Here is a 24,475-nt window from a genome sequence, read left to right on the forward strand (position 1 = left end):
CCAATGGGAGCGCGGCGGGCGGCGGAGCGGCGGCCGCCCGGGGCGCTGGCGGGGCGCGCGCGCGGGGCCGGGGGCAGCGCCGTGTAAACACGGAAGTGGCGCCGCGCCGATCCGGACCGCCCGCACGTGGGCACTGCCCTGCGGCCGCAGCGTGCTGCCGCGGGGAGCTGGGCTACCGCTCGGGTCAGCCGAACTGCTCGTTTGGGAGCACCTCCGCCGTGACCCGAGGGAGGGGAGCCTGGGCTCGCGGTTAGCAGTTCTCCCAGCCGGGATCCAGGTGCTTGGAGACCGCTGCGCACTTCGTTCCGTACCGCTATGCAGGGCGTTAGTCGCTGCGCTTCAACCGCGTGCAGCTGAAAGTTAGTCTTTTGAACTAACAAAGGCAGACCAAAGCGATTCAAAATGCTCACAAAAGCAAGGAATTGCGCTCCAGTTTATGAAGGTATGCCTGCCATAAGATGAGCAGGGCCCTCTTTCCCAATCAAGTGTTGCACACGCAGATTTCTGGGTATCAGCTGTACGGGCACTCAACACTTTTTTATTTTTATTAAAACGCCGGTTAAACAGTTACTCCTTTACACTATTGTTTGCTATGGTCATTCTAATGCTGAGATAAAACAAGCATGAGAAGGCCAGTAAGCTTCACTGGAGCCTGTCAGTGTACCTGTAGTTACTCTTGACTGAGCTCCGTGCTCAGAACTGTGATTTCTTCATCACAGCACCGCGCCAGCGCCTGATAGCTTTAACGGATAAGCCTTTGTAAACCAGTGCTAGAGTTAAATGTCGACCTTGTAAATGCAGGCATTGATAGCTCTTCGGATACAGAGAGGGGAGCTGTACCACAATTCCACAAAGTACCATTTTGAAAATTGCAGCCCATTATTTTTTTTATCACTTGCTTTAATTCCTTTTGTTACTCTTTTTTTTTGTGTTAAAACTGGGAACATTGTTACTGAACTGGAGTGTTGGCAGTATTTTGTTGTGTAAAGCTAAAGGACAGCCTTGTCAGACTTAATTACCAAGTTTGGTATTTTGTAACAGCTGTTGAGAGGCTCGAATAATCTACAGTGCATGCTATTTGCTTAGAGGGATGGAAGTGGAGCTGGAAGACATTAGCTCAACAACTGGAGATAGACGTCAACTAGCCCTGAGAACTTCCCTTTCTAAAAAACACAAGTGCTTCTTCTCCAGTAGACACATAGATCTGTATATAAAGATTCTTGGTTTTCTTCTGAAAACAGACCAGAAAACCTTTTTTAACAGACTACTTTAATAAGCGCTGTAGCATCAGACTGCTTCATAGAAGTAGAGAGATGAGATGGGGTTTAAAGGAATGGAAAGTGAACATGGCCCTGCCAGCTCTGAAGATCAGCAAGCATCAGTTCATCTGGTACTTGGTTAGCAAGGTTTGGAAAAGGTCCTTCCTGCCCAGTGAACAGCTTTGCTTGATTTGGGCAAGTGGTGTTCTTCCTGAAATGAGTGTATAAAGTAGTAGAGCTAAATGTTAAGGGATTTGTTCAAGCCATACAGTTTATTTTAGCTCTGGGAGTCTTTTATGCCTGCCCAGCGGTACCATATCATGTTACAAATGAAATAGGAAATTGGTGACTCAGACGTTTTTCGAAGCAGTGGTCACGCGTGTTCTTCTTCGGTTGGAAAACCTTCTGCCTCGACATTACTGTGCTCGTGTGCCACAGCCTTGGAGGCACTGAGAGCAGATGAGGGTTGCTGTGGAGCAGTGCTTGTCTTAGCACAAGCTACGGGAGCTTGAAAGGTACTGCATGGTAAATAACTGCCAGTGGTTTTCTGCGGTGGTGCCTTTTCATCAAAGTTGGCTTTTTACTGAGGAACCCTGCTTCTCTGGGTTGTTTTCTCCCCCGTCCTTCTCATGAGAAGTACTACCAAGCCTTGTGACACGTGTTGGTGAGTTGAGCATGCTTTATCTGGTCATCTTCAGGAACAGCCTCTTGGCTTTTGCCTGTCCCATCCACTCTCTGTGAACCTCTTCCCTCACTTCATCTTTGGTGTATCTTTTCTAGCTGGATTTTTTACCTCCTGATGGAGTGTTTGGACTTGCTCCCATCTATTAGACACTTTCTAGAGTGGCAAAAAGGCACTTTATTTAAAACTTGCATTGAGATGTGACACGTTGCTTTTCCAAGCGTGTTGGTGCAGTAACGTTGCCTCATCACACCTGAAAACTATCATAAAACTCCCTGGGTATACAAATGCTTCTGAGCCCAAAACCGTGGGCTGGCTAAAAGAGAACCTAGCAAGCTCAGAAGACTTCGAGCTTGATGATAGTGCTTATTTTGTTGGGCGTTTTTGAAGATGGCTTTTGGCGCCGTTAATTTGTTAGCTGCCGTGACAGCCAGCCAGCATGTGTTCTGTTCCAGCCACAGGCAGAAGCGTTACTATTTTTTGCTTGATATGCTTTAGATGGCAATTTCCATGTAGACCTGAGTAACTTATGCTGAGAAAACACCTGTGAAGTTTGCGATTTCCAGTGTCAGGGGTTTTTGACAGTCAGGTAGTGCTGTTTTTATTGGAAATGGGATGGCTACTGAGGGCAAAGGTGGGGTGGCTCCTTTGCTCCCTGGCTTTCTTGCTATGCAATTGCAGCCTTGGTCCCCAGTATTGTGGGGCTTGCATCTCCTTTCCTTGTGGTCTAGCCCCTAATCAAGTAGGGATAATATTGGAAAAGTACAAAGAAGAATTAAAGCTACCTTTATCGCCTTGCTCCTGCTCTGTGCCGAGCACCTCTTAGTTGTGGTGCAGCTTGTAGATGTTACCTGTAGGAAATACCTCGCAGCTTTGGGTAAAAGCTGAAAAACGTGGTATGCTTATAAGCAGTTGGGAATAGCTGACCTGGGTAAGCTGATTCAGCACGCTGCCTTGCTGCTGCCGTGTGTCAGCTGTGTGAAGCCCTGCGGGTTCAGCACCCGGTGTGTGCACAGAAGCTGCCCCTTACCCACGCGGTAACCAGCAGGAACGGAAAAGGAAATTCTTGCTGGGGGAGCGGGTGGTGGAAAAGCTTCGTCGACCTGCTTTAAATCATTTTTTCCATGCTGTAGATTAATAATAAGCTAAATGCTGACTGGGAATTCCTGATTCTGGTGCTGGTGGGGAATTGATACAGGTGTAACTGCTGGGTTCTGAACAGCAGGGCAAAGTTTTGTCCGGCAGGTGAGGGGAAACCAAGTCACCCATTTGTGTGAGACCAGGCCACCTCAGAAAGAAAACTGCAGGCTGAGGGCTTCCTGCAGGTGCTCAGTGCCTGGCCTGGGACACCCCTCATCTGTATCCCGGGGAGAGAGACACTGAGAGCACTCAGGGCCTGCGGGGAAAGGGATCAGGAGCTGCACTGCCCTGCCCCTTGATCAGTGTGGGTAATAAGGACCCTTCCTGTTGGCAGGGTTAGCTGTACCCTTGGGGTAGGCTTTTGTTGTTGGAACTCAGCCTCATCAGGCGCCTGCTGTTCCAAAAGATAAAGCCCCCTAAAAAGCTTTGGGGACAGGGCTGTGGCAGAAGCCTCGGTGGGTGGCTGCGATGGTTCAGACGTTTCCTTCACTCGGTATTTTGCATTTATGTCTCTCTTCCAGGATTTGGTCCCGTTATGTTTTTGCTCTGCTGGCTAGTGGGTTTTCCAGCTTTTCAGTCCTTGCTTTTAAAGCGGAATATGCTGGGTCTTTTCCCCACGTGTGCCTGCACAAATCCGTGTGTGTCTCTAGTGCTTCCCTAAGGCAGAAGCGATGCCAGGAGTGTGGCCCTGCTTCCCCTGAACAGACACCAGTTGTTTCTCAGACGTTTTCAGTAACAGGATAGGTGCCCTGGAGCTGTCACGGAGAGCCAGTGCCGAATCCCCTTTCCCTCTCGGACGCCGGAGATAGGTGACCCTGCTGGGGCTAAAGATAGAGCGGCCCGGCGGCAGCAGGCAGATTGCCTTACAAGGCTTGGGAACGCAGCGGCAGCGGGGCGGCAGCAGGACGCATACCTTGGGCTGCGGCACCCTGTGCCAGGTGCTGTCTTCGGGGTCCTGCTTCCCCACACCGCCCCGAGGTGAGGAGCCGGCCCGACGGGGATCGGAGCCCCCCTGAGAAGCCTGTTCATTTTCTTTGTGCCCAGCTCTGGCAGTCTGCCTGCATCGGAGTTTAAATGCGTCCTCTTCAAGTTACTTCAAATTAGCTTTGATTAATCACTTAGTTTTCATAAACTTTCAGAACTTGAAAAAAGGTACTTTTACCCTTTTCCCCTGTTGCTTAAAAAACCACTCTCATAGTGTTTGAATAATTTGTATTTTTTTTTAACCCTGTTAAACCCAACTTACAGATATTCTTAACATCAGGACACAAAACTGAATATAACTGTTTTGTAAGCTCACTGTGTATTTATATGTATGTTTTTTTATTCAAATAGACTGAAAACTGGGAGAGAAGTGACCTTTATATTTTAATGGGATAGTAGCTGGAGATGGGATTCCTTTCTTCCTCTGCTGTTTACAACCATCCTCATTACAATCTGGTGTATTCTGGTTAAATCAGAGGTAGGAGGGAAATCCCCAAAGTTTGTTTCTGCAAGCTCCTGAGCTCCTGATAGAAACGGGGAGCTGGCTGTGAACCAGAAATCTTATCTAAGAAGTGCCAGTGTTGGTGCTTGTCGGTTACTTGTGTCATGTCTTCCCTGAACATTTCTGTCAGCAGCAAGGTGCAAAGACACCTGACAATTTGGGGATCTGTGTTTAAGATTGAATAGCGTGGTTGTACAGCAATACCTGTAGACTTCTGTGAGTAATCTGGTCTCATTACACCTTTTTTTTCCTTTTACAGTGGAAGCGTCAGTTCATGGAAGCAATGTACACTGCACAGATAAGACAATTGAAGCCGCAGAGGCCTTGCTTCATATGGAGTCTCCTACCTGCCTGAGAGATGCCAGGAGTCCTGGTACGTCAGCCACAGGTCCTGCCCAGGGAGGGGTTTATTTTTCTCACCTGCTAGTAAAACAACCAAGTTGGGAAACCTGCTTCTATAAAGACTTGTATACTGCTTAAGACATTTTCTTGCTCATTTCAATATTAGCGATTTATTTTGAGTTTTTCCACAATTTCTTCATCCTGTAACAAGCATACTTCCAGGTGGTATCATTTACCTGAGGGAGGTTCTTGGGTACCGATACGGGAATAGCGACACATTTAAAACAAATTTTCCATCTGAATATCAGAAAACACTTCTCTGTTGTGTGGGTGAGTACTGGCATAGGCTGCCCAGAGAGGTTGTGTAGCCTCCCTCCTCAGAGATCTTTAAAAGCTGCTTGGGCACTTGGCTCTGGGTGTCCCTGCTTGAGCAGGGGGTTGGACCAGGCAACCTCAGAGGTCCCTTCCAACCTCAGCCATTCTGTGATTCTGTGAACATGATATTTTACATTGCTAAAATAGAGTCACTTTAAGGGGAAATAATTTTCATCTGTTCTTCTGTTTTAGAAAAACTATCTGAATACAGTATGCTTCAAAGCATTATCAGTTTAAAAAAACAAAAGTTAATTTTGATGATTCCTTTAGCTTGATGTTCCTTCTGAAGTTATTTAATATATGTTGGATGAAATAATGGTCAAACTGAAACCCCAGAGCTACAGAATAGGAAATGGAGATTGACATGCAGTCCGGTCCAGTCCTTAATTTGCTAAGGATCAGAGACTGAGTTCTAATTTGTTTCATTTAAAGCTGAGTTTAGTTCTAAACACTATTTCTCTGCTAATACTTGTCTTATGCCTAACAGTACTCGCAGGTGTGCATGTTTTGGAGATTGATTTTCTACATGACAGTTTGTTGGAATTGAATCTTGCTATACTACTCTACATGCTTTTTAAAAAAATAAATTTCATAGAAGATACATTAAAATTATTGGGTAAAAACTATCAGGTATTCTCTTTTTTTTTCAATTTGCAGTGGAAGTTTTTGTCCCTCCTTGTGTGTCAACCCCAGAATTTATCCACGCAGCCATGAGGCCTGATGTAATCACAGAAACTGTGGTGGAGGTATCAACGGAGGAGTCTGAACCAATGGAAGCGTCTCCAGTTCCAACATCCCCTGATATCCATGAACCGATGAAAAAGAAAAAAGGTGCGTATGGCTCTTCATAGCAGCAGTCTTAACAGTCTTAAAAATTATTTGTTACATGCACAGCCTTAGATGATGCAGTCGATATGGGTGTAGGTAGGTTAGATTATCTGATTTCTCTGATCATATATTCAGATTGAAGTCTGAAATGTGAATTCCTAGAGAATAAGCCTGTGAGAGCAACAAAAAGTAGCAAGAAAATATATTTCACCAAACTATTAAGGAAGAGAATGTCTTTTCCTATTTTATTGTGTTTTTTTTTTTTTTTTAAGCGAGGTTTACGGAGTGAAGGAAGGGTGAAGAAGGATTAAAAGTGGATTTGAGTGGGTAACTGTTGGTTCTCTGAAATATGGATATATTTGGAGAGCAGGTGGTCTTGGGGATCTTCCAATGAAATAGCAGGGAAAATGCTAACTTCAAAAAACATAAATTTGTTTACAAAATCAGTACAAGATCTTCCTGGTAAGAGAAGTTTTTTAGCCTAATTGGCATTGCTTGGAGGAGAGACTCATCAGAACAGTAGATGAGGTCCGAGCATTCAGCTGCCAAATGAGATTGCTCTGAAGGGTTGGCACCTGATAAGGTTTGTCTCTAGACTAGAAGTTTTCTTACAGTCACCAGTATAAATCACTTAACCACAGGAATGGTTTTATTAGGGCTTCCAGACACAGACGTGCTAAGATTTGCTTCTAGATCAGGGAAAAAAATGCAGTGTCATGATAAAGTGGTATAAACCTGAGATCTGCAAGCCTGAGATCTGGTGAAAACACATGCACAGAGCAGACAACATTAAATCACATAAGCAATAAAACAATTAATGCTTTTTTGTAGCTGTACATTGGATTTAAACCACATGTTTATGTTTCACTGTCTGTTTGAATGGTCATTACTGGGCAGATGAAGTTATGCAGCTTTGCTCAGAAAGTTTAGAAACTTTCTGAACGGTATTTTGTAAGTATCTTTTCCTATTACAGGGTCTAAATCCCAGCTCTTAATATGTGTAAGGTCATTCAGCTGTAGTTACAGAGCTATAAGTTCTGTCTTCATAATTAATTCATGTTGAAGTCAGTGTTTAGTGAAGAATATTGTCGATCAGCAAAAGTTAATGCTTGTGTGCCCGAGGGAGGAGAGAATCGCTGCTGCTTCCCTTGAACTGAAGGCAGAAGCTTGCGCTGTTTACAGTCTGCTGCCCTGAGGTACGATCCTCTTCCCTGCATGGGCCTGTTTACCTCGAGTAAAAAGGTCATCGGAGTGTAAAAAGATGAAGAAGCCGCAGGCCTTGCTGGCAGAGGATTTCCCTGGCACAGGAACACAGGCAGCTCTAAGCCTGCCGCCTGCTGAGGAGTCCCCCGCTAAGCCGCCTCGGAGCGGTGTGCTGAGGGCAGGAGGCAGTGTGTGGGAGCCCTGCCAGCCTGCTGAGCGCTGGGGCAGCCCGGCACGGGTGCAGGTAGGTGTCCAGCACTGCCCAGAGCTCCCGGCACCACGGAGGCTGCTGTGGGGGCTGTCACTGCCTTAATGCTCTGCTGGATGCAAATCCTCCATGGCACAACTCCCACACCGAGCAGAAGCTTGTCCATAGCTTTTAACGGAGAGATGCAAAGTGGAAGGAAGTGCTTATGGTTTCAGCTGTACAAATTTCTTAGGAAAACTGATGCTTTGGTCAGCACGCGCACTAGAATGTCGGAAACAAAGCAGAAGGAAGAATCGTAGGTTTCAGGGTAAAACAGACGCTGGACTAAAGACATGCAAGTACATTGAAGATTTACTTCATATGTTTGGTGCGTACCTTACCTGCCATTATTACATCAGCTGAAATTGAGTTAAATCTGCCTATGAAATAAGCAAACAAACACTGTATTAAATTGGATGTGCAGTACTAGTAATCTAAGAATGTAAATTTGTACATAGCTGTAGCAAGGAAATAGCATAAAAAATGCACAAACTGCTTTTTCAGCAAAGTCAAACGATAAAATAATTTTATTCTGCATATGATCAATCCTTTTTTTTTCCGTGTTTTGTGTGCAGCTGGCCGTAAACCGAAGACCCAACAGTCGGCTATTTCAGATGGCTCTCCAGATCTAGGTATCAAGAAGAAGCCTAGAGAAGGCAAAGGTATAGTTTTCCATTTATTAAGTCTTTAAGATTATGAAGTTTATAAGTATTGTATGTCGTAGGGAAAACAGAGATCTTGAAGTTTGCTGACTGAGTTTGCACTGACTTCATTAGAGTTTTAACTTCATTTGATGTCTCTGAAGTTGTTTGTACAAGATGTAGTACAAGGATGTGCACAACTGCTTTATAAATGCCCTTAGTACACTGTACAGTTAATAGGCTTTGTGAATTTTCATTTGCTTTGCATTTATTGCCTCGTGTTGTCTTTTGTGGTTTGCGTTGCCTTGTTGCTAGGCACGTAATTTGTTAAGCTGCCACTGAAAGGCTTGTTCTCCAGCAGAAGCAGCTAATGGGCCTTTGTAACGCTGAGGGTTGGAAATGTGTTCTTAATTGATTCACAAACTTCAGCTGGGAATATGTTGCTTGACTAATAGATTCGGATAGGCTTAAGGGGAAAAACAAATGATGATATGCTTCTCTACTGGTTGAGTGAGGGGTTTAGTGCAGAAGGGACACATGTTTTTAATGTTTTTCATGACGATTCCTTTTGTGGTGTGCAAGTCCCCGCTCTTTGCCCAGCGGTCAGACAGGCCGATGCACCTGCTCACGGGTTACTTCTCAGTTGCGGTACAGTGTATCAGCTCTTACCCTGGCTATAGGTGAAGAAGATGGATCTGCTTCCCACTAAATGCTGCTTTGAGATTTTGCTGCGGCTAGGACAAACGAATTTTAGTGGTTTTCAGAAGCAGCATACTAGCTGAAGGACTGTGCAGCTGTCAGTACGGGAGTTATATATATATAGGTGGATATAGATAGAGATTTCTTTGAGAGCATCATCTCTGCTGTTCACATAATTCCTTATCTGGGTGCAGCTCCTGAGTTGTCATGCTTGGGAGCAGGCTAAGGAAGAACGGACGCTAGCTCATGAAAACCAGTGCAGAAAGTAGTTAAACTTCTCTGCATTGCTCACTGTTGCTGTCTTTGGTCTTGGCTGTAGCAGTGGACCTTAATGAAGGGCACAGATCCTTACATTTGCTGTGCTTAAAAGCACATACTTTGATTTTTATTTTCATATATTTTTATTTTTGTTAGTAATCTTAAAGCTTTCTTTGCAATTCTGATTTTGCTATTAGAACTTTCTATTATTTGAAGAGTACTTGTGAACTGCTTGGTTCCTAGTTTGCTGCACAAATTACTTTGAGAAAGGAGGCCTGTGTTTCTGTCCCTTCCAGTCTTTGTTTCTACTGGTGATTTCTTTCTCTAGCTGTTCCATTTTATGAAGTGGGAGATGTGCCTACTTTTTGATAAATTTCTGTGGACCCTCGTAATGTATGTTGTTCTTACTCCATTCCCATTTATGTATGTTGTTCTCATTCCATTCTCATTTTACGCTAGAGCTGGCATAAAATACATTTGCTTTTTTAATGTAGACTAGCTTGATGCCCTGCAAAATATTTTGTTACTTTTTTTTTTTTCCTACTTATTTCAAAATAATTACTTGCAAATGTAGGCTATTTTACACGTAGCGTATTTTTGGAAAAACAGGAATTATTCCTAGTGCTGATTACTGTCAACAGAGTTAAGTCGAGGAGGAGGAGGACAGCTGGTTGTGCCCAGTTGGAAAGGGGATCTCTTGTTGTCTGTAGGTACTCCTTCCTGTGTGCATTCCTGATGCTCTCTGGTGCGAAGTGAAGCAACTGTAAATATGATTTAATTGTCCCCTTCACTTTATTGTACAGGAGGAACTGGAGACTATTTATATAGTGGGATAAAAGTACTATTATTTGTCCTCACTTACAGGATTGGCAGTTTAGGTCTAATTTCTCTTTCCTTATTTTGTTTTTTCCTTTGCTTAAATACGCTTTTTAAAGTGTAGGTAGATAGCATAAAGCTGCAGAAGATTTTTTCCTTCTGTTGGAGGAAGCAAAACAGGCCTTGAGTCTCCCCTCGTAGATGCTGGTGTACAAATGTGACAGTTTGTTGATGCACACGATGCCTTGTGTTATTCACATACTTTCTGGCTATTAATCCTTCTATTTTGAGACTATGGCTGACTTTCTTAAATAGCTGGCAGTTGGAATGATCAGCCAGCCACAAAAATGTCTTTCACTGTGCAAAATCTGCTCTATACAAAGCTAGGGAAGACAGGTAATAATCGCGTCTGGCTCAGTGCCGGCTTTTAGTATTGGTGAGCTGGGGACCTCCTAGGAGTGGAGGTGAGAACTGCGTGCTCTTACAGGAGACTTGTGTCCCTAGCCACGTGCAGTACATGTTTGCATCTAGCGGGCTGGGCTTCCAGATGCTTAAGAGTGGCCCAAATGTAAACTTGCTCAGATTAGATGTTCTGCAGCCACGTCTTCCTCTTCCTTAGGGGTTTGTAGGCTTGGAGTCATAGTATTAGGGAAATAATTGTTCTAAGGAAAAAGGATTTGAAAAATGCTTCAAAATTGTATTAAACATTTCTAAAATTAGCTTTTGTGTTAAATGCATTGCAGCTACAGTTGGCAGAGCAGGATGCCTGTGGTATTGCTGGAACTTACTGGCATAGCAGAGTGCTTCTGGGTAGTGTAACTATTCCACAGCCTTCCTGTGGAAAGAAATTACTTAGGTCAGTAACGAGTATTGAGGGAAAAGAAAAAAACTGTTGAGTCAGCAGCACTGTTCCAGCAGAAAAATTAGGCACTTCAAGGATGATTTCTCTTGAAGTTCATGTTTGCTTCCTAATGCTGAAGCCCACTTTTGTTTCTACAAAGAAACTATTGCAGACCTCTACAGGATTTGTTGGTGAACCCAGAAATTCTATTTCTGAGGAGCTAAAAGGGGGAGAATAAAGGATTGATTCCAAGGAACATGCTGCAAGTTAATATTTTTTCTCTAGTAAAAGTCTTCCTGGTGTGAGAGCTTACTGGTCATTTGTTATATGCAGTTTGTCAAAATTGTCCTTCCCGTGCCTAAAATAGAGCATTAAGTTTAGCCAGGATGTTTCCAGGATTCTGGAGTTTTCTTCTTTATTCTTTTTCTCATATAGATCCTATTCGGACGTCTCTGAAATCCAGCAGAAGCTGGATTTTGGTAGCTCTTGACTCAGCACTTGCTGTTTATTGGAGCACTTAATAAAGTACCTTTATTGTCTGTCTCTGAGGTGGTCATCCAGAAGATGGAAATTAGATTTTTTTCTCCTTTGAGGTTTTTCAAAGAGAGCTAATTACTTGGAGTCTGCAACAGTGGTCCTTAACCCTTTCTGATAGGCATCTTCCTGAACTCCGTTTTGGGGCTTCTCCAGTGGAAATTGTACACCCCTATAATACTTAAGAAGTATGTTTGTTTCTTCTTCTGTAGGCTGACTTCATGCTGTACTCCCCAAATTACAGAAAGGTCTGTGGCACTTCAGCCATACGAATACTTGTGGGGAGTTGGACGGGCTTTACACCTAGCAGGGCACTGGTCGCTCTGCGAGGTAGATTTAGGACAGAACGTGGGGCTGTCAGCAACAGTTGTGAGAGCTCCTTCAGTGCTGATGTCCCGAACAAGAAAGCAGGAGGATCCTGGGCAGGAGGTTATTTGAGATGGTTTATTATTGAAGGTTGTGTGCCTTTTTAAAAATAGATTTATTTATATCTTCCTGTCCATCCTTCAGCATCGTAAAATGCACTGGTATTTCCATTCCCTGCTTAAGAAAATAGAAGAAAATTACGAGCTCTCTTCCTCTCTGCTGAGCAGCTGTAGGTTCTAGTGACTTGGAGCACTCTCTCGCCTTTTTTTTCCCTCAGGAACTGAGAATGTGTGCTGAATTGAAGAGGTTCCTGTGCTTATATAGCAGATGACTTGGATTAGCTCCTTTCAGAATGTAAATATTTATGGAAGCTTTACTAAACAGACTGAATGAACGCTTGCAGGTTACATTACGTACTATTCTCTGTGTAGCATTCGCTTGCAGTTTAGGTCATTCAGAGTTACCTATATATGGAGAATTCTCTGTTGTCTTTAAAAGTGGATTTCTAATATTCAAATGTTTTCTCATTATAGGTAATACAACGTACTTATGGGAGTTTCTCCTGGACCTTCTCCAGGACAAAAATACTTGTCCACGGTACATTAAGTGGACTCAGCGAGAGAAGGGAATCTTTAAACTTGTGGACTCAAAAGCTGTCTCCAAACTATGGGGAAAACACAAAAACAAACCTGACATGAACTATGAGACTATGGGGAGAGCTTTGAGGTAAAATCTCCTATATGTTTAGGTTTACTACTATAATTTTGCCTATAGCAATAATGCAAAGTCTGAAAAGTTTAAGATTTTTGTCCTCTTGCTGGCTTGTCTGTTTAAAAAGCAGCAGTCTCGCAGATCATACTGCATTTTGTGTTACCAGTTAACTTGCAATTTAAATTCTGAAGTTTGTATAAGAGGTCATTTTTTATTTTATTTTATTTTATTTTTTTTAGCTAGATCCTTCAGATATTATGTCAGTATTGCCTGCCAACTTCCTTCTGTACCTTCTTGCATGTTAGGTATTGCTGTGAATGTTTACCTGTTAGCACAGAATGAGCTTTTCTTTAAAATCTGCCACGGTACTACTAAATTGTACTTCTCTTGCAGATATTACTATCAAAGAGGAATCCTGGCAAAAGTTGAGGGACAGAGGCTTGTTTACCAGTTTAAGGAGATGCCAAAAAATATAGTTGTCATAGATGATGACAAAAATGAATCCTGCAATGAAGATTTGTCAATGCCTACAGATGAAAAGTCATTGGAGAGAGTGTCTTTATCTGCAGAAAACCTTTTAAAAGCAGCAACTTCTGCACGTGGAGGGAAAAATTCGTCTCAGTTAACCTGTACCAGAACAGAAAAAGCAGTCACCAGAGTTGTGAATATTGCCTCACCAGTGCATGATACATCATCATCTCATCCCTCAACTACAACCACTACTGTCCCAGCAACGACAGCTCCCAGGTTTGTATTGCTGTGGCTTGGGCTTGCCATTTGCTAATGGCAAGGACTCTTGGCTGGGAAATTGTTCCTTAGGTTTTGTTTTTATCCTATAAATGCTGGAATTGTTTTCTGATTCGCAAGCAGCACCGGAATATGGTAAATACTGTGAAAGTAGTTTGAGATCAGAGCTGACTGTCAATGTGCTTGCCCTCAAGCATATTTTAAAATGATGTAGGGGGAATGGATGCACAGAAGTTTTTAAGAACCAATTAAAAGCCTGCATATTCTGGATTTGTGTATCCCTGTTTTCAGCTCTATGAGTAGTACCCAGCGTTTTGGCTTAAACACACGTCTTTATTTTGCAGGACTGTACGGGTGGCAATGCAAGTGCCTGTTGTAATGACCTCTCTGGGACAGAAAATTTCAACTGTGGCAGTACAGTCAGTAAATGCAGGGTCGCCATTAATAACCAACACGAGTCCAACAACAGCAACAACTCCAAAGGTAGTAATCCAGACAATCCCTACTGTGATGCCAACCTCTGCTGAAAACGGAGACAAAATCACAATGCAGCCTGCCAAAATCATTACAATCCCTGCCACGCAACTCGCACAGTGTCAGTTACAAACAAAAACGGGCCTGACAGGGTCAGGAAGTATTAACATCGTTGGAACCCCGCTGGCTGTGAGAGCACTAACCCCAGTGTCTATAGCTCACGGAACACCAGTAATGAGACTATCGGTGCCTGCTCAGCAGGCATCCGGCCAGACTCCTCCCAGGGTCATAAGCGCGGTTATAAAAAATCCAGAGGTTAAATCAGACACAGCGGCTATAAAACAGGAACGGGAAGTGAAAACGCTGCAGCTTGTACAAGAAGAGAAGCCAGCAGACGGAAGCAAGACTGTAACCCACGTAGTAGTAGTTAGTACGCCCTCAGCTATTGCCCTTCCTGTAACAGTGAAAACAGAAGGAATCATGACGTGTGAGAAATGAAGAACAGGTTGCGTGGACTTCTAGACTGTTACTCTTTTGGTTATACTGACATAATTGGGGGAGGGAAGTGGACGCGATCACCAAGTTGAAAAGGAGAGTTTTGAACTGTTAAATAAACATTCGTATGTTGAAGACTTACTGGAAAAAAAATATATATATATTTTCCCGTGTTTCAGTGGGAATTGAACCACATTGCTATGCTGACAGAAACTGCCTCTTCCAGTTGGGAAACGGCTGAACCCTATGGAGAAGGAATGATAGAGAGACTGAAAAGGGACCAAACAGTTCACTACGTTATCAAGTTACACTAAGAGCTGGAACACTAAAAAAGAGCTGTGTGAGAGGTTTGCCTTGGTTTTTAGCTTTCAGGGGGAGAGGAAAGTCTCATTGTTAAAAATGGCAAATTCGGTGCATTTTATATGCAAACCAGCAATCACTACTGTGTGCCCACAGTACTCAACTGGTGCTATGTGAAAAACTCTGCTACTAGGTATTGTAGAATGTGAAATATAAGACGAGATTTAAGAGCTTCTAAAAGAAGACAGAAACCTAGAGGGATTTTTGTATCATAGCTTAAGCAGATTTAAAACGAAAGCCTTAGACTGATTTTCAGTTATCTTTCTTGAAATAAGCTAATGGCTTGTTTGTGTAAAGCTTTTTTATTAAAAACAAATTTTTAAAGAATCTTGTACCTAGCACAGTATTGTTATAGAATTACATGTAACATATTTTGTATGGTAGTTAAAGTCTGTCTAAATTTCTTAATTGTGGACAAAATGGCAGCAGGCTTTTGGCCTTTTGCTGTAATATGCCTGTGTCTCTCACTTAGCCTTGACATCTGTGCATACATTTCAGTTTCAGCTCTACTCTGTCACTTGAAAGGTCACATCCAGCATGAGCTTTTGTCAGGTAGTTCTAAACCTGTAAATTTTTTTTAGTTAAAGAGGGAAGTACCAGTGTTCAGAATGAACTATAATAGTTTGTATATTCAACATTTGAAGTATATTCTATTTTGTTGTACTCTTGTTTCAAAGTGTATTCAAGTAGGTTTTAATGAAATATAGAAATTAAATTTAAGTGTGTTTGGTCTGCTTTTTATTTTTAATATTTTCATTTCATCTCTTAACCTTCTTTTCTGCTTATTTGAAATCTTCTAGGCATTCAGCCTAAGATAGCTGACATAGCGTGGAAATTTGGAACCCCCCCCAGTACTCCCATACTCCGGATGGCTGACCAGCTCTCCCACACAGTACACTGAAATATTTTTCACGGAAGTATCTGAGAAGCTTGCAGTAGTTGGTGAGGTAACTTCTGACAGGGGTCTAGTTCTCTTATGCTTTTTGAGGTGGGTGAGCATACTCAATGCTCTTGCATTGTGGCTAATCACATGAGTACTTGCAGGTGCTACTTCAGTAGCTTTAGAAGTTACTGCCCTCCAGCTGACAGGCGATAACTTTATGTGCACTCCCAGTTGCTTTAATGCAAAGAAAACAGGGTTTGCTTAAACGACTCTGAGAATCAATAACTTTGAGAGCTCTGTGAACTACTTAATATTCCTCCAGCTACACCTTAATTTCCTAAGGCTGCACTGCAAAGTAAAGGTGGGAGTGAGCAGACCCAGCTACTCGAGTGTACTAATCTCTCTGATCTCACTGAGGCAAGTAGAAAGTAGTGGTAGGTAGAAACTGTGAGAAAGGAGAAGTAAGAAGTTGCGCTGCTGCTCCTTTTGATGCAGTTATCTTTGACATCTCCAACCGTAAATATTTCAGCTTCTACGCAAGTAAATGATTTTAGATAGTATTTTTCTTCCTCTCTGAATGAAGTAAGGATCTAAAAAGAGTTTACATTTATCGTTGCACTTAGGCTATGGGTATCAAGATACATCACCGTAGGGTAAGTTCGGGTGAGAACACACAGTTCATGAATTGCTCGGTAGTTACAGCCCATGTGCAAGAGCGTTGCTTAAAATAGGTGCATGGCAGCTTACCCTGTTTCCATGAGGATCCACGTGAGGGTCTGACAGCAGGCAGTACAGAAGCGTCACTTCACCTTGTGCCAGGTGCCCAGAGGAACCCCTAGTTCCTAGCGAGATGCTCTGGAAAGCCTTTTCAGCAGGGACACAGGTAATCTCAAAGTCATAAAAGTCTAAGCGACCACTTAGGTACTTGGTGCCTGGAGGAGCAGTTTTAACAGAAATCCAGAACTGAGGTCTTGAGTAGTGAGTGATAAAGGAGGCCAGTATTAAATAGTTGCACTAGAGTTTATTTTTTCATGTTAACTTTTAATGCTGAAGAAGGAGTTACCTGCAGAGTCCTAGCAGTAAGCTCCATTCTTCCCTTGGAATGGTGAGAAATGTGGGGACAGCTCCATACAGCCAAACCAGCGTGTGGGGAACTTCAGAGGCCTATAAAGAAAGGATTTTTTTTCTGTACTCTAAGCAGGGAAGCGGAGTTTAAGAACAAATGAACAACCTGAAGCAGGAAACCGAGTTTAGTGTAGATGGCAGCAATCACTTCCATCAGCAGTTAATCCAAGGAAGCAAAGGTTGTTAGAGATGAACTGTGTTTCCGAGCCTGGGAGTAGAGGACAAAGACTTTCACAGGAGGAAGTGTACAAGAAGGAAGAGGATTTGTGCTGTCAAGAAAAAGGTAGGTTGGAAAGGGAAGTAGGGGGAAGCTGGGCAATGGGTAGTTTGGAGGTTTGTGAGACAACTCTTCTGGACAAAGGGAAATGGAGCGGTACAAAGAGAGGCAGGCAGGCAATGAGGCGTGCTGTGGAGGTAGAACAGATAGGATCTAGAAGACAACAAGGAGAAAATTAATAGTATTCTTAAACCCACATTTTTCTTTTCTGTAAGAAATCCATTTTTAAATGGCTGTTACTTGATCTTATGTAAAAGACGCTGTATCTCACCGCATGAAATGTATATCACTGGAGTATTTGCAGTTAAGACCTTTCCCACACCTAAATTAGATACGCTGGAGGTCAGCTGGGGCCAAAGTGTCTTCCTGGAAAGGATTTCCAGCTGACGACCTCCTTCTCTTAAGTTAGATCCAGGACTTTGTTGTGTAATGACAGGAATGAAAGGAATGGAGGAGCAGGTCTCTGCTGCCTGCCCGCAGCTGTGCCCTGAGGCGCTGCAGCTACTGCCTGTGCTACGTCTGGTGGCGGTCCTTTGGCTCTCTCCCCTGGCCACGCAGTGAGCAGCAGACACGTGTACCAGATGCCCGAGGATGTTTATCAGATGTGTGTTAAGTGCTGTGGGAATATTGATCTGTATGAAGATGTGTTGTAACTGAGATGGAAGGGGTACTTAGCCAGGCTTCAAACAGCAGAGCCCCTTTTTGTTAACCTTTCCCTGTATGCCTCTGTACTCTTCTCTCTTTTTTAATATTTAGCTGCTACATATAAATACAGACAGCCTTTCACAGGCAGTGATTTCAATGTGTTTGCTTAAGTGCAGACAAGCATTGCTTGTGTGTGTGTGGTTCCTCTAAGTTAATCTGAGATGAGTTATTCTCCAGAATTGTAAGCACGTCTCATTACCAAGATGACACAAGAGGCATTCAGCCTCTCCCTGAGGATTTCTACAGCTGAGTTTCAGAAAAGCAAGGTTCCTACCTGTAACCAAAATTCTTTTTTTGGCAAAAACTTCAGCTGGCATCCCGAGTGTTTCAGTGTGCCTTGACACAACTCCGCTGAGCTGAGTAAAGCATGCTGCTGGGGAAGGCTTAGCTCTTCGGGGTCCTCCACTAATTGATTTAATCAACTTTTGGACTTTGGAGAATTACATCTGAGCTGATTGCGGATCAGTGAGCCAGAGGTGGTCAGGCACTTGATGGGGAAGTGGCGGGGTGCCTGAAGCCTCAGCTTGTACTGTGACACATGCAGCGGGGATCTCAGTTGTGCAGGAAGATGCTCACAGCCAGAACAAGCTAAATTCGATGTCTGCCTTGTAGAGACATCAAATAGTAGGTATTAAGCTTATTAAATGGGAAAGATGCAAGTGACAGTACCTACTTCTGATCTAATTGTTATCCAAGACAGCTAGCGTTTTAATAAGCTTGCAGCAGCTTCTGCCTTTCAGCAAATTAACTAAGTGGGTCACTTCTTCCCTCGGCTAGCTTGAGGGCAGGGGAAAAACTGACACTGCTAAAGCCAATGCAGCTTTTATTCAAGGTTAGAGCAAGGGATCTGTTGAGACTTCTAGCCTTGGTGTGCTTATAAGGCAGGCAGCTACAAGAAGGGCTTTGAAGAAATTTTTATTGCAGGAGTCATACTGCTACACAGAAATAATTAAAAACCTTCCTCCTCCTTCCTGTGAAAAATATTTACTGTACTGATATTTATAGCAGGCAAAAGCATTTCACTGCTGCAGGCCTGCCTCTTGGTGAGTAAAACAAAAGCAAGGGCAATATTTCACTTAAGCTTTCCAAAACAGTCCATCTGCAAAAGCACATTTTATAGCAAGTACTGGAAAAAGGCTGAAACTGACCAGGAAATCAGTTAATTTCTGAGTCCTGTCTGCCTTCCATTAAAATGTATCAGAAAGCATCCACTGCTGTGTTCTAGCAGGGATGTGTGATTTTCACATCCCCCCCGTCCCTGCACCCCTTCAAAATTGCCCTGTAAGGACATGAAGCAGGGGACACTTACTGTCGAGCATCTGGGGCGAAATAAGAGTCCCAGCCCGTTTTACTTTAGAAAGGCTCTGCAGTGATCCTAGAAATCACGCTCTGTGTCCCCACACAATTACTGTTTAAAACCAGGGTCCGAGTAAAGTGGCGTAAGAATCACCCAGCTACCAAATACCCTCCGTCCCCCTCTGGGAGGGGTGTTGGTGCTGCAGCTTGGCTCCGGCTGGTACACAAAGCCTGCTGTAACCCGTACCAGGGCTGCCTGCCCTGGGCGAGGCGAGGCAGCACCACACGGGTGAGCAGTCTTGGATAGCCTTCAGGAAATGGAGCTGCTTAGGCAAAAGGAAAAATAGAAATTAGAAATTGGTTTTGTGGTTGAAAGGTGGCATTGTGTAATCTGGTTACTAACACTGGAATCTGAATCTCTGGCCATGATCTCCCCCAGAGCAGCCACTTACAGTGTTCAGGGACACAACAAAGATCTGCTCACCTTTAAAGCACAGCTGAAGGAGGCCCTGGCAGGTAGTACTTGCTATGTCACAGCTGCCTGGAGGAAATACTAAGGCATTTGGCTGCCTTGGTTGCAAAATCCTTCCTGTCCGGGGAGTTTCAGACCCATAGTTGCTACAGGAGTCCTGCATCCCAGGCTGGTTAGAGGGGGCTCAGGCTCCTCTGCTTGGAAGCAATCATCGCCTTCATCCTGCCCAGGGTTAGCAACACACACCATGCGTTACAGCTGTGCAACCCAGCACCTGAGTTTACCTGGAAGGGATGTTTGTGATTTTCATACCAGTATGGAACACAAGTACAGTAACTTACAGGCTGTGGAAAGCAGGTACCTGTCTTCTCTTGCTCTTCAGATGATGTTTTAAAAGTTAAGTGACAGAGCTGCCTGGTGCGAGGAGTCAGCCGTGCTGTGCTTGGCAGCCCCCTCAGGGAGGAATCCTTGCACCCTGCTGTGCAGTTCTGAGATGGGTGCTGGCCAGGGTTGTGGCTGCAGACAGCTGTTGAAAGAGGAATACTCGCAGTAATGTAAGGTCTAGGCTTCATCATTAGCTAGGGGAGAGATCGGCTTAACTTCTCTACAGGTAACACCCTTCCCTACAGACCTGCTGTGAAGTGTGGGTACGTGAGTTTGGGAAACAACACTTGCCATGAAAGCAGAGCAGTTGTGGCAATTTGTAAGATTAGGACCACAGGGTTGGGGAAGTAGGTCTGGAAGCCGTGGCATCGCTACTGACTTGAGGCTAGGAAAGTTACTAGTTGAGATCACCCATTTACGATAGGGAACTGAAAAAAAGATGGCAGTAGAGACATTACTTTTTTTTTCCCCATGGACTTTTATTAATAAACACCCAGAACATTTAAGTCACTGTGGGATTTACTTTACATGGAAGTACCGCTTTATTTGTTCTGCCTAGTCTCTCCAAACTATCTAAACGTCAGCCCAACTCCAGCTATTGGTCTCTCTTTTACCTTTTCTGCCCTTTTCTGGCACAGAGGCATGTTTGCAATCCATATACGCAATACCCACATCATACCACTGAGCACCACTCCACGCACAGGAGTTACCACACAACCTCACCTCTGTCATGGTCTGGGCACTGAGCTAGGTTCCCTGGGCCACAGAAAGAGGACCTGCACGTGCTCCTGAACGCTGCCACTGTCTGATTTCAAGTCAGGCACAGGATCACCACATTCCCTCAATAAATATGTTTTATCTTCTAATGAGGTTCCAGTGTAGCTTTAGATTCTGAAGATAAATAAAAGAAGTCTTTCAACACAAAGGCTGGCCCTTTACTGAAACTGCAAAGATGACGAGACTACAACTTTAAACCATTTAAAAAAGTAATGCTTGAAGCAGACGAGAATACTCTGTGGTTAGGCATGCCCTCTGGAGGGAAGTACCGAAGGGAGAAAGCTGCCAGTTACTGTGTTTAGCTACAGGCCCTCTGTGTGTAATGGACACGTGCATGCTCCTTTGGAGAGGTGAGGCTGTTACTGTGTGACACACAGCAGTTAGCCTCTGCTTCCTCACTTGCTCCTACTGGAGGGGGCCTCCCTTACACTGTGCTATCATCTATTCACAGTCTTAAGTCATGTAAAAATCAGAAGACTGCACTAATACACTCTCAGATTTGTTCGTGTCTGAACTGCATTAACCTTCCTTTGTACTGCAACAGAGAATCTGACTGGGAAGTCGAGCCTTGTTCCCTTTGGTACTGGCACAAGCCTAACATAAACAAAATTAGCATGCTGTCAGGGCAAGTTGTTCTACATACACAAGTGTTTTAATTTAAATACTCAGGCCTCTGCATTCATTAGAGGATTACATCCTTAGACACAGGGGTTAGTGAAAGGATAAAGCTTGTTTCCCTTCCAGTTTTCAAACCCTAATACAGCAAGACCACCACCACCGAGAACACCGACTCCTTTCTTCCTCCCTCAGAGGCTACAGATGAATGAGCTCTGAAGGGCAAGCGGAATTCCAAACAAGTGCCTGAGAGAATGTTTAGTCAACAGTACTTCCTCATCCTTAACAGCTTCCAAAGTTCTCAGTAAAATAAAACAATAGTGAATTAAGACACTGCAATACCGGGTGGCATTCCAACAAGTTATAGGAGTCTGTCAGGGTCTTGGTTAAAACTAAAGTCACACACCAGGGACAGGTGATCTGAAGGGTAATTGAACGAGGGCAGCCTGTTGGGCCCAATTTGCTCTTCAGTCAGCAAGCCCAGGGCTGAGTTCACATTCAAGGCGTGCTGGGAATACCAGATATAATCCAGCGTGTGCCGGCACTCTCCTGAGGGCCGGATCTTCCAGGTGGTGTACGGAGGCTCCGACTGCCCGTCGGGGCTCAGCAGCTTGTACGCGCTGTTCAAGTTGAGGCTGGAGTTGGAAAACTCTCTGTAGACCTCCTCGGTCGGCTCCGCGTTGAAGTCTCCACAGATGATCAGAGGGATCTTTGCGCCCTGGGTGATGCTCTTCAGGTTCTGGAGGAGGTCGCAGCCTTGCGCCGAGCGAAACCTCTCCCAGCCCGTGCGGGCTTTCAGGTGGGTGACGGCGATGCAGAACAGCCTGCCAGTCTCGTGGCACTTCAGCGTCTGGGCGATGGCCACTTGGTTGGTCTTCAGCTTCATGGCGGTGAGCCGGATGTTGGCGCTGTTGATGAGCTCAAAGCGGTCTTTGAGGAAGAACAAGGCGCAGCCGTCCGGCCCGTTGTTCTGCTCCACGTCCAGGCACGGCGACCACGGCTTCGGGAAGAAGGTGCACTGGTAGCCCAGTCGGCTGAGGAGTGGCTCAAAGGTGTCGAAGTAGTGGTCGACCTCTTGCAGGCACAAGATATCGGGCTTGTACGCAAGGATTTCCTCCAGGATGAGGCACTTCCTCTCCTCCCACTTCAGGGCTTCCATGGGGCACTGAACAAAGTTGTCTTTGCCTTCTCCCAGGGCTGAAATTAGGGGGGGGTGAAAGAAAGAAGTTATCAACAGCAAGAATAAGTCAGACTTACGACTCTTCCTCCTCTTCCCACAGGTCACTACAGTGCGGCAAGTGCTTCCGCAGCAAGTGTTGCGGCAGAAAAAACGCCGCGGTACAGGAGCGCCTCGGCGGCGAACACGGCGGCAGCTGAGGCCGCTGCGTGATCCACCTCCCGGTACTGACTTCGGGGCTCCGGCAGAGACCGGTAGCGCTTGTTTTCGAGAACTGGGCACCCCCGTGGCCGAGCGGGCTCGGCACAGCGCCCGGCCCCAGCCCTACCTTGGGCGAGGATGTTCCACTGCATGACGCGGATGGGCCGGGGGCCGCCGGCCGCGTTCTTCCTCAGGTCCACGAAGTCCCTGTGGCAGCGGGGCGGCCGCTTCCGCAGCACCACCTGGCACTCCTCCAGCAGCTCCTGCGGGTCTATGGGGTCCGGCGGGGCCGCCTCGGGCTGCCCCGGGCACTCCCGGTGCTGGGGCACGGCGCTGCCGCCGCCGCTGCTCAGCGTCCTGGCCAGCGCGCTGTAGAGCCGGCTGCCGCCGCTTCCCATGGGACACCCTGGGGAGGAGAGACCGTGAAACGCCCGCCGCCACCCCCCGGTGCCTCACCAGGTCGCGGTCCCCCCGGCTCCCCCCCGGTGCCCACCTGCGCGGGGCGGCGGCGGGGCGGTGGCGGCGCGGCGCAGCAGCGGGCAGAGGCAGCGCGCGGGGCCCTGGTACATGGCACCGGCGGCACCGGCGACGCTCGTCCTCCCCTCCCCGCCCCGCGGAGTGGTAGCGCCCGGCCCGGGGCTCGCCGGTGAGCCCCGCGCTGACGTCGCCGGGGCGGGGCGCTGCCACGCGCGTCACGGGGGGGAGAGGACACGCTCGCAGCGCGGCCGTATAAGGCAGGGGCACGCAGGCGCGGCGCGGCGTGACGTCACGCGGGGGCAGCGGCTCGCCCCTCCCTTCCCTAAAGTGCCCACGCGGGGCGGGGCGGGGCGGGGCCGGAGGCCGCCATGAGGGTGCCGTGAGGGGGCATGGCGCTGCTGTGGGCAGTGGGGCTGGAAAAGCACCCCCAGATCATCAGTTCCAGCCACCAGCGTCACCCGCTGAGCCATGTCCCCAAGCACCACGTCCAGCCTCCCCGTGAACACCCCCAGGGACGGTGGCTCCACCACCTCCCTGGGCAGCCCAGCAGCTGACCGCTCTCTGAGGAGAATTGTCTCCTCCTTTCCAGCCTGAGCCTCCCCTGGCCACGAGGCCACCACGAGCCATCACCCTCAGCTGGGATGGCCAAGGATTGCTTCCCCATCCCTCCGTGTCCCAGGACACAGCCCCGCCACACGCCGATCTCCTGCTGGCACCTTCCTCGGGTGGCCTGAGCCGGGTCTGGACTTTGCCCGGGGGTGTGCTCGGCCGCCCGCCCTGGTTGGGTGCCCCGGAGGCAGGGCTGCGGGCAGCTCCCACCGCCCGGCCCTCTGTCCGGCTGTCCAGGGTCCGGCCCTGCCCGCGCCGCCTGTCCCGGCGGTTGTGCAAGTGCCCGGTGCCGGCTTTCGCAACCCGAGGGCTGCCCGAGCAGCGGAGCCAAAAACTGGGGCCAGGGGTGAACTTGCAGCTCCCTCCCCACTTGCTGTGACAAACACGGGGTGTGGAAAATGCCATTGGTGCTTTGAACAGATCTTGTGCCCTGCAAAACATATTTATGGCAAATTCCTCTGCCTATCTGCATAGCATCAACCAGAGCATTACAGATTCTAGGACACACTGACAAGATGCAAAAAGGTTTTTTCTTTGCTCCTGGTTTCTCCCGTTTGAGTGACTCTCTCAGGTCTCGTCCAGCTACTTTCTTCCTCATTCGTTTCCACCAAACCACTCTCCCCTTCACACGTATGTGCTTGAGTTGGGAGCAACTGCTGTCATTTTTTTTTTTTTTTTTTTTTTTTTTTTTTCCCAGAGAGCAGCTGGGCTTTCTGAATTCATCATATTCTGGTTTATTTCTCCAAAAGAAATTCTAATTTTCCCTCTTTGTTCCAGGGATATTAGGGGATTTATGTGGCCTCTCAGTAATAGACTTTCATTAGCTGTGAGCCTGGAAGACAATTTACAGAGAAAGGCAAGGTCAGAAGCTGATTCCTGATGCAGTGTGAGAACATCACTCTGCTTAGCGTGCCCGACTTTAAAGGAAAAAACAAATCCCTCCATTGCCATGCATGAATCCCCCATGCATGAA

At 46.1% G+C, this 24,475-nt stretch overlaps 2 protein-coding genes across 5 annotated transcripts in view; one reads left to right on the plus strand and one right to left on the minus strand.

Moving 5' to 3' along the window:
• Positions 1 to 15,224, plus strand: part of ELF2 (E74 like ETS transcription factor 2) — a 35,463-nt gene extending 20,239 nt beyond the window's left edge. For 3 of the 4 annotated variants that reach the window (XM_035324698.1, XM_035324701.1, XM_035324700.1), the window contains 6 exons: positions 4,827 to 4,940; positions 5,942 to 6,115; positions 8,138 to 8,224; positions 12,251 to 12,443; positions 12,822 to 13,175; positions 13,520 to 15,224. In XM_035324698.1, the coding sequence (XP_035180589.1) occupies positions 4,827 to 4,940; positions 5,942 to 6,115; positions 8,138 to 8,224; positions 12,251 to 12,443; positions 12,822 to 13,175; positions 13,520 to 14,147 (1,550 nt within the window). In that variant the 3' untranslated portion in view covers positions 14,148 to 15,224. Of the gene's footprint in view, positions 1 to 2,089; positions 2,114 to 4,826; positions 4,941 to 5,941; positions 6,116 to 8,137; positions 8,225 to 12,250; positions 12,444 to 12,821; positions 13,176 to 13,519 lie in introns of those variants that run through there. The other variant, XM_035324699.1, reaches the window with a different exon arrangement.
• Positions 15,225 to 20,104: 4,880 nt separating this feature from the next.
• Positions 20,105 to 23,127, minus strand: NOCT (nocturnin). The gene is made up of 3 exons (XM_035324702.1): positions 22,910 to 23,127; positions 22,544 to 22,822; positions 20,105 to 22,235 (listed from the first exon to the last, which is right to left on the minus strand). The coding sequence occupies exons 1-3, from the start codon at positions 22,983 to 22,985 to the stop codon at positions 21,400 to 21,402; spliced, it is 1,191 nt and encodes a 396-aa protein (XP_035180593.1). The 5' UTR covers positions 22,986 to 23,127; the 3' UTR covers positions 20,105 to 21,399.
• Between the last annotated feature and the right edge of the window lie 1,348 nt (positions 23,128 to 24,475).

The sequence above is a fragment of the Oxyura jamaicensis genome, chromosome 4 (assembly GCF_011077185.1).
Source record: "Oxyura jamaicensis isolate SHBP4307 breed ruddy duck chromosome 4, BPBGC_Ojam_1.0, whole genome shotgun sequence".
Classification (NCBI taxonomy): Eukaryota; Metazoa; Chordata; class Aves; order Anseriformes; family Anatidae; genus Oxyura; species Oxyura jamaicensis.

What these genes read in the sequence shown, in the direction of transcription:
- NOCT (XM_035324702.1), bottom strand. Translation starts at nt 22,985, where the DNA reads ATGTACCAGGGCCCCGCGCGCTGCCTCTGCCCGCTGCTGCGCCGCGCC. An exon ending in CCCGCCGCCGCCCCGCGCAG is followed by an intron (nt 22,823 to 22,909) that starts GTGGGCACCGGG and finishes TCTCCTCCCCAG; the next exon opens with GGTGTCCCATGGGAAGCGGC. An exon ending in GTGGAACATCCTCGCCCAAG is followed by an intron (nt 22,236 to 22,543) that starts GTAGGGCTGGGG and finishes CCCTAATTTCAG; the next exon opens with CCCTGGGAGAAGGCAAAGAC.